The sequence below is a fragment of the Symphodus melops genome, assembly GCF_947650265.1.
Source record: "Symphodus melops genome assembly, chromosome: 14".
In the NCBI taxonomy this organism is placed as follows: domain Eukaryota; kingdom Metazoa; phylum Chordata; class Actinopteri; order Labriformes; family Labridae; genus Symphodus; species Symphodus melops.
Genome location: NC_136704.1, coordinates 10,931,291 through 10,940,389, shown reverse-complemented (window position 1 = coordinate 10,940,389; position 9,099 = coordinate 10,931,291). Strand labels below are relative to the sequence as shown.

General features: G+C 38.5%; 2 protein-coding genes across 2 annotated transcripts; both read left to right on the top strand.

Moving 5' to 3' along the window:
- Positions 1 to 2,462: 2,462 nt before the first annotated feature.
- On the top strand, positions 2,463 to 6,132 carry LOC306835169 (myelin-associated glycoprotein-like; the record flags this gene model as incomplete). Its single annotated transcript, XM_079361597.1, has 5 exons — positions 2,463 to 2,498; positions 4,706 to 4,723; positions 4,847 to 4,922; positions 5,221 to 5,604; positions 5,864 to 6,132. 5 exons carry the CDS (start codon positions 2,463 to 2,465, stop codon positions 6,130 to 6,132), a joined length of 783 nt encoding a protein of 260 aa, XP_079217723.1.
- Positions 6,133 to 6,268: 136 nt separating this feature from the next.
- LOC306835296 (uncharacterized protein) lies at positions 6,269 to 8,461 on the top strand. Its single transcript, XM_079361752.1, has 4 exons — positions 6,269 to 6,523; positions 6,754 to 6,841; positions 7,544 to 7,583; positions 7,932 to 8,461. The coding sequence occupies exons 1-4, from the start codon at positions 6,403 to 6,405 to the stop codon at positions 7,983 to 7,985; spliced, it is 303 nt and encodes a 100-aa protein (XP_079217878.1). The 5' UTR covers positions 6,269 to 6,402; the 3' UTR covers positions 7,986 to 8,461.
- The last annotated feature ends 638 nt before the right edge of the window (positions 8,462 to 9,099 follow it).

The window sequence follows — 9,099 nt, the reverse complement described above, 5'->3', positions numbered from 1 at the left end:
AATCAGTTTCAATCCACATTTACTTCATTGTGTTACCTTTTAATTTAAATATTTTAAGTTTTTTAACGAGGCATGTTATAAAAAAAAATCAGCATGAGACAAAGTGTCTGCTTTTAAAGATATTTATTCATTGCACTGTCATAAAAACCTTAAAAATACCTAATAATCTCAATCGCACTTATTGGTCCAACATTTTATATTTCTGTGTAAACATCACCTGAAATCAAAGAATGTAATCACAAACATTACAAAAGTGGCTAAATAGATTATGCATAGTATTCCTGGGCACGTGATTTAATCTATTGACTGCTCACAGGATTTTCTGTTTATGTAAATATCAAGAGTATTCTGTTAAACTTTTAATAAAATATAATAAAAGAACTGATGCTTCAATTCATTTAAAATCTTTTGGGTAAATAAAATGTTAAAAACTCCTCTGTCAGAACTTTGCTAAATCTTTGGGTATTAGCCTGTAAACATTAGAGGTGTAGAGACTGTATTGCTAAAGGTCACAAAGGCACTACAGAGCCATGCTGACTGGGCTTTTGGACAATGTCAGGTTATGTGAGAGAATAGAGGTAGATGTGCTTCTCTTAATGACAAAGTTGAACAACTACAAACAAATCTAACCTTTATGTTGCAAAGCAAACCTGTCCCTCTGTGTTGCAGCACTAATGTCAAGTAGTGTCAATGTGTAGGATCTGCATCGTAGATTATTTTCACTAAAATCGCTGACGGTGTTCACAGAGACACAATATCTCTCTGGCTTTTCCTGAACTGGATTATTATTCTTTTTTAAACTTCTCTGTGTATGTGAACTCAGCCAGTGACTCTGATTGCAGCCTGATGGTCTAAATCATGAGTCATCAGTGAACTGTTTCTGGATGGACTTCATGTTAGCAGGTTTTTAATTGTGCACTCTGTCCTCCAGAGCCTTCAGCTCAGCCTCCACCTGAGCTGGCAGATCAGCTCCAACCTGCTGACTGAAGTAAGCTCTCAGCTCTTTTGTCTCCTTCTGCCAGAAAGGCACCGGCACATCAAACAGAGCACCCATATCCACGTTGCCACTCAGACCTTTAGTGTCGATGGCGCCATCTACTGACAGCCAGCCGATAATGCTCTTCTTGGCTGCTTCATCCACACTGATGGGGAAGTGTGTGTTGAGAAGGCCTGTTGACCTCTCACTGAAACTAAATGATGTGCATAAAACAGATCTCACAGTTTCAGTGTAGCTGCTGTGATAACAATATAATGAATGAGAACAGAACTTCCTGCCTCACACTGTTTGTGCTTCCTTCTTCTTAACATGCAATTTTGAATAAGCATTGTTGTGGCACATTTAGCCCTGGGTGCCACCTCACAGGTTAGTTAAAGGTTTAGGGATTGTTACAGGTATAGCCCTAGATTTTGGAACATATTGGAGGTTGTTCTCTTCTTCTCCCAGGAGAGCCCTGTGTGTGTTTTGCATGTAATCAAAGTTGTTTACTTTCCTATGACACATGTAAAAGCATAGTAAAAAAAAGTTATTGGTTAGTGGCGCACAGATGGGCTAGCAGTGAAAAACAAACAAAAAAAGGAAAAAATTCTAATAACAGACATCGAATTAGGACATTTTAAGAAATTTCCCCTAAAAGTTAGGACTAGATCCCTGTAAAGATGAAAGTCATTCACAAAGTGTATTAGTGTCAGAGTGTTCATAATAACAAAGCCTGACTTGATTCTGTGATTGTTTTTCTTCTTCTTTTTTTAACTAATGACAGCTTCTGAGAAAAAAAAAGTCATACCAGCAAGGTTAACAACGCTTCTCATGAAGATAAAAGTTTCTGTCTACTTCCTTGAATTTTCCTAAATAACTCCTAGGCAAAAAATCCTGTTGATCTTGATGCTGATGTTTTATGCTAAGTAAGGAGGTGCCTGATAGGATTCTCAGAATGTGATTGTGAAAACGGCCCAGGCTACGGTGGCCCGAATGTAAAACTGAAAATATTTCATGAATGCGAAAAACATTTGACCACATGCAAAAAAATTAATGACACACAAAGGCAATTCTAAAAATATTTCAGGAACTGCAAAATATATTTCACATGTGTAGAAAACACATAGATTCTGATCCTGTCATTTCACATGTAAATGAAGTTTACAGCGCTGGCGTCCTGCTTCTGATCTTAAATGATTAGTTGCAGGTGTCTAAAAAAAGTTTCTGAACGAGAACGACACGTGAACCTGCATGGAGGTGAACACATTTTGTTGGCGTTTACTCCAATATATTTGAAATATATTTTGCAGTTCCGAAAATATTCAAACAATTTTTTAAATGTTTTTTTGTTTCATAAAATATTTTCGCATGTATTAAAATGTTTTACACAATCATGAAATATTTAGACAGCTCATGTACTCACCTCACTGAATTTCCTCATTCAGCAGCAAGATAAACACACAGAAACTCTCAGGACCGCGACGTGATGTTGAGATTCTTTACTGATGAGCAGTGTGAAAAGGTAAGGCCTTCTTCATGCAGGGCTATGAAAGAAGGATGGCAAAGGATGGGCAGACATCAGCTCCACTGTAGCACACGTGCCATTTTTTAGGTTAACTTCCTGTCACGCAGGAACTAGAAAGTCAATGCCAAAACATTGTATGGTGATAGATGACCAACAGGAGTGGCCAAAGAACAACAACTGACAGACCCAGAACAGTCTGCTGTACCTTCAGGGACATCGTAACTACGCCTCCTCACTAAGAAACTAATGTAGTGTCTTCCTCCTTCAGAGTCATTCTGAGAATGTTCCTGAACCAAACATATTTTTCTAGGATTTTATGAGATATGAAGTGTCTGAGAGGATTCTCTGAATGTTTGTGAATATGGGCTCTGATGTTTAACTTTCTGTTCTGACTGGTACATAGAAAATATAATAAAGTCAGTAGTTTGGTCTGAGTCCAAATGAAAACCTTTCATTTCGTTTCAGCTGAAGTCTGTTGTCTACTTTATAACACGTTGATGCAGAAGAGGCTCTAAGTAAGTAATAAAACGTCTGAGTGAAAAGCTTCAGTCTGTCACTGTGTGTTTCATGAAGTAGAGGTAGTTAAATAGAAGTGGTTTAAAGTGAACTGATGATGCTGTGTAAGAAGTTTGATAAGAAATGCTTCATAACACCCCTTTAAACCATTCAACATGTTTTTAACTCGTTGATTTTCATGACATGAAGAAAATGGTGTCAGATCGCTGTATTGCTTCACTGATAAAGTAGATAAAGGTACACTTTAGGATTGTAACAATGAGAGATGTTGTCTACATCAAATGTTACAGTATAGCATTAATACCAAACAATAAACATTGAAAGTGTCAGTGAGAGGAGTCAGCCTGTTTTGTGTTTTCATTTTGTGTTACTCACCCGTGGCTCAATCCCAAGTCCCTTATTTGCACCGAGTGTCCTCCGAGTTGTCTCCTCCACTTGCGTCTTAGTCCCGCCCACCAGAGATGCACGGAGGAAACGAAGCCGAGGAGAGAGGACCGAGGAAATCAGCTTTAAGACACATGAGACGTTGTTTCCTCGACAGCGTCACATGACGCGACATCAGCTGATCACGTTCAGCTGTCAATCAGCCGAACAGCTGTTTATGTCCACACAAACACGCACTGTATTATTTCTCATCAAACACACACACACTGTATTATTTCTAATCAAACACACGCACTGTATTATTTCTAATCAAACACACACAGTTACAGTGTTTAGTGTCTTTACCTGATAAAAAAAAAAACACCCGAAGAACAACATCCAGTCTACTCATAACCAAAAGGACAGTTTCTACTGACTAAAAGATTTCATTTTGAATTCTCTCAGCTCTCGTGTCTCCTCGGTCATCGCTCCTCGGATCAGCCTCCTCTCTCCTCGATCCTCTCTCCTCCGTTCACTATAAGAGCTTTGGGACGATCCTCAACATGGCGGCTTTGGAACTACTTCCGGTTCGGCCGAGGACCGAAGAGACTGCAAATAAGACACTTGGGATGTACCCCTTGTGTAACCGAGTCTTAGTGTTTGTTGTTCCTGATCTCGTGTTTGACTCCTGCCTGCTCTTTGTTAACGACCTTCGCCTGCTCCTCTGGATTTGTTTTCCACTCTGACTACCCGTGTACCGAACCTGCTCGAAATAAAGGACTGATTATTGAAATCTCATCTTGGGTCTGCGTTTGCCTCGATACACTACCTGTCCTCGTGTCAGAATGAGAGCATGTTTCAGTTTGTTTGAAGTTTAGTGAGTCCTGTTGAAAAGTATGCAGTGTGAAGTCTCTTTGAGAGGAGAGTCTGTAACCAGATCAGGATGATTAAATCCATGTTTCATCTAAAAAAGCTCTTAAAAAACAAACGCTTCATTACCATGGTTACTGGTTAGTTCGAGCATGTACTATTTAAAGCAGTATCACAGTGGACCAGGTTCAGGTCTGACCTGGGTCCTTTAGTGGGTGTCGTTGTCTTTCTTTCTCGTCTTAACTGTCCATCTTTAGTTGATGCTACCATAAAAGGAAATAAAGTAATAATAAAACAGAAGATGTGTCGAACACAAACTTCCTCATTCACACGGTACAAGAAGAAAAGATTAAATCTTTTTGGGGGTTTTTGTGTCTCAGCAGTGAGGTGACTGGTTTGTTGCAGTTCTGCTGAAATTTAAAAATCATCTTTCTTCTCCATTTTCTCTGTTTAAGATCCTGGTGTCTTGTTCGGTAAGTTCAGCTATAACACCTGTTTATATTTCATCGTTTCTAGTTTTAAGCAGCTTTTATTTGTTTGTCTTTTTGTTAATCAAACACTTTAACTTTGAAGAGTAACTTACTTTTGAATTCCAGGTGATGGGTGTTACTGCAGTCCTGTCAGTGAACATGCTGACAGTCATCATGTTACTGACTGTCTCCTCTCTATCAGGTGAGCTGTTTGTTCACTCACTTTCATTCAAAGATGTTTCATCTTTACAGTTTGAACTTCCTGTAGAAACAAAGCAGAGAGAAGAGTGCAGATAGAGTTTCTTCTTTCATCTCTTCATGTCCTGACTGAAAAGTAAAGGAGTAAAGGAGGCAGCAGCTAAAGACGGAGAATAATGTCAGGGCTCATTCTCAGATATAACAGGAAGCCCTGCTGAAAATAGTTGATGTCTAACAAATGTTCTTCTGATGCAGAATATACTTCACATCATGGTTTTTATTAGGTTTTGTTTTTATTACAGGTGTTTTGGCGGGTTGTCCTGAAGATACAGCTCTCTTCATTACTACACCAAAGAAGATGGACGCACTGAGTGGATCTTGTCTGCAAATCCTGTGTAACTTTAGTATCATAAACAGAGAAGAAGAGTTTAACATCACAAGACAAATATTTGGAATATGGTACAAAGAAGACGGAGAGACCTCCAGACCAAGTAATGTGGTTTTCAACAGTGATGGGACAGTGAACACATTTCCAATGAACATAACTGGAAACTTGACAATGAAAAGCTGCACCACTCTGATTTATAACTTACAGACAACATATACAGGCGTATACTACTTCAGAATCATGAACTGGCCATACAGGGCAACAGCTAATTGTGATCCTCTTCACATTACAGTCAAAGGTAAGAGAGTTTAATTTTCTTTAAAGGTTTTTATTTAGAAACTAGAAATTACTTTCAAAGCACAAGATGAACTGTGATTAAATCCTGAGACTGTTTTTACTTGAGTTTGAAAGGTTTCAATCTTGGCACTAAGAAACAGAAAAATATATATGTTTATAGTTTTTGATGACAGTGGTGTCAGCTTTTGCTTTCAGATCCCCAAATTGTTAATGAAATATTTTTTTAAATAAAGAAATCTTTGTTTGATTTGAACCCACAGATTCTCCTCCGAGCCCCAAACTAGAGATCCCAGCAGATCTGAGGGAGAAGGAGTCTGTCACTATAACCTGCTCAGCTTTCACTCCCTGTCCACACTCCCCTCCTAAACTCACCTGGAATCTCAAACAAGACTCTCTCAACAACATGGAGGAAAACACAGACGGAACCTTCACCACTAAAATCCAGGAGCAGATCACTCTGACGGACAAACATGATGGAGACAACATCACCTGTTCTGCATCATATCCTGTGAATGAAGAAAAGGTGTGAAGACAGCAGAGGAGACAAAGACTCTCAGAGTTTCATGTGAGACATCCAGAGATTATTTCCTCCTGTTAGAATGTCAGGATTTTGAGGAGGGTTTTTTTAATTGATTACATTTATCTCACATTTTCTTCAGATGCTCCTAAAAACACTTTAGCGTCCATCAGTCCATCAGGTTCGGTGTCAGCAGGTGTTCATGTGAACCTGAGCTGCTCCAGCAGAGCCAAGCCTCCTGTCAGCAGCTTCACCTGGTTCAGGATCAACACAGATGAAACCATGAAGGTCTCTGAAGGAGAGTTTTACAGCTTTAATGCCACAGAGGGAGGAGTTTATTACTGTGTGGCCAAGAATGAGCTCGGACATCAAACATCATCAAGGCTTCATTTGAGAGTTGGAGGTAAATGAATCCACACATTCAACAATCTGTCTTTTTCTATCTGTTGGGTTATTGGTTTGTTTTCACGAAAACACATTCTTACTGAATGAATGTGTAATAATGCAACATAAATAAATGAAACACGTACGTTGACATTAGAGTCTAAAAGATGAAATCAAAGTGCAGGATATCTTACAGCCATGAAGAGTTTTTTCCATGTAGTAGAAGGTGATCATGATGTCTTTTTCCAGAGTATCCGAGGTTTGGGGTTGAGTTCTACATTACACTAAAGATCCTGGGAATTGTGCTGCTCTACAGCACAGTTATCATCTTTGAGTGGTGAGACAAACCTGCCTATATTTTTAAAACAAAGTTTCATGAGGACAAAATGCTGTGTCTGCCTCTCGGACATCGACTGGTAGACGTGTGTCCTGATAACTAAAAGCTTTTCCTCCTATAGCACATTTAGAAACTGTAGGTACCACGAGCAGGCCTGCATTCTGGGAGCGCAATGTTCTCGACGGGTAGTACGGCACAATTAAGTCTTTAACAAGACTTGGTGCCTGACCATTTAGAGTTTTGTAAGAGAGAAGAAGGATTTTAAAATCTCTTCTAGATTTCATCGGGAGCCAGTGAAGAGAAACCAATACAGGAGAAATGTGGTCCCATTTCCTAGTTCTAGTCAGTACACGAGCTGCAGTGTTTTGGACTAGCTGAAGGGTCTGTAGAGATCTACAAGAGCCCCCTGCTGAAAGAGAATTATTGTAATCCGACCTGGAGGAAACAAATGCATGAAGTAGTTTTTCTGCAACATTTTGAGACAAAGTCTGTCTGATCTTGGAGATACTACGAAGGTGAATGTCTCTAAGATCAGGCAAGGTTAGCTCATTAGCATCTTATTTTACCCATCTCATTTTGTGTGTGTGTGTGTGCGTGTGTGTGTGTGTGTGTGTGTGTGTGTCTGTGTGTGTGTTTGTATTTTTTTTTACAATGTTAGTGTTTCCCTTTGATCTTATTTTATCTGCTGTCTTTTTCTTTCAGCTGGTTAAAGTCAAGATGCTTCAACAAACAGGTGAAGAAGGTAAGACACTAGATGAGGACAGCTTCATCATTCTTTCCACAAAATGAGATTGAAGCACGTGTGGTAAAAGAGGAACATTTTCTGAGTAGCTTCCTTTGAAGGTTTTGATCAACACAGTCACATAAAGAAATTCATCCTGCGAAACTGATGTTTAGATATATTCAGGTCCAACAGCAGCGACAGGAGAGCAGATACAGTAACAGGAAAAAGAGTTTGATGAAAACTTGATGTTACTTCACACTGACTTTGAGTTACAGAGATAAACTCAAAGTGTTTGTCTCTTGGAGCTTCATCAAACTCACTACACAGCACTGACTCCACTCTCTCTGTGTTGTTTCACTCAAACAGGACGCAGAAGAAGCAGATTATGTCAACAGTGTGATTATGATTCAAGCATCATGAAGGAGAAGAGGATGACTTCATGATCCTCTGAAATGCAAAATCTCTGTTTCTCTTTTCTCTGACTCCTCTGCATTAAATATTATTACTTTGCAGCAATAATTAGTTAATCATCTGTAATGTGTAATTTATGTCATGAAGAGCTTGTTAGTATGCAGGAAGAGGAAGCAGTCTGGGACATGTTCCCCATTTTCCCCGTGAATGTATTTAAACATATTAATGCTGTAAACATTTCATGTATAAGAAAACATGTTTTATTGTAAACCAGATGTTTAACTTTCTAGACTTGTTCTGGCTGGTTCACCACAAACACAACACAGTCAGCAGTTTGGTGCAAGTCCAGAAAACAATGTCAATTCATTTTAAGACATATTAAATGTTTAACCTGAAGCAGCGAGTCCTCCTGTCTGTTGTCTACTTTATAACATGTTGAAACAGAAGAGGCTCTAAGTAAGTAATAAAACATCTGTGTGAAAAGCTTCAGTCTGTCACTGTGTGGTTCATGAAGTAAAGGTAGTTAAAGAGAAGTGGTTTAAAGTAAACTGATGATGCTGTGTGAGACGTTTGAAATGTTAGTACGAAGGAGAAGTTGTTCATTTCATAACATGCACTTTCTTATATTTACTGAGAAGTGTAATGTCTGTTGCAATGAAAAGTTGACTAAATTATTGTGTACTACACTCTGAAGACATCATAACACAGTCCACAGTTTGGTTCAAGTCCTTCACATTCATTCTATGACACATTAAAGGGGATTATGTAATCAGATTTAATCAAGTAATCCAGTCTTCTTTATTTTAAAAATCCAGAGAAAACTGGACAAGAGAGAAAACAGGTTGGAAACCTTTTAAACAATTCAACATGTTTTAAAAAAAATTTAAATTAATTTTCATGGAATGAAGAGAATTGTGTCAGATCGCTGTATTGCTTCACTGATAAAGTAGATAAAGGTACACTTTAGGACTGTAACAATTTGTGATGCTGTCCACATCAAATGTTATAACAAATAGCATTAATACGAAACAATAAATATTGAATTTAAAGTGACTGAGAGAATCTTCCAGTTTGTTTGAAGTTTTGTGAGTCCTGTTGAAAAGTTTGCAGTGTGAAGTCTCTT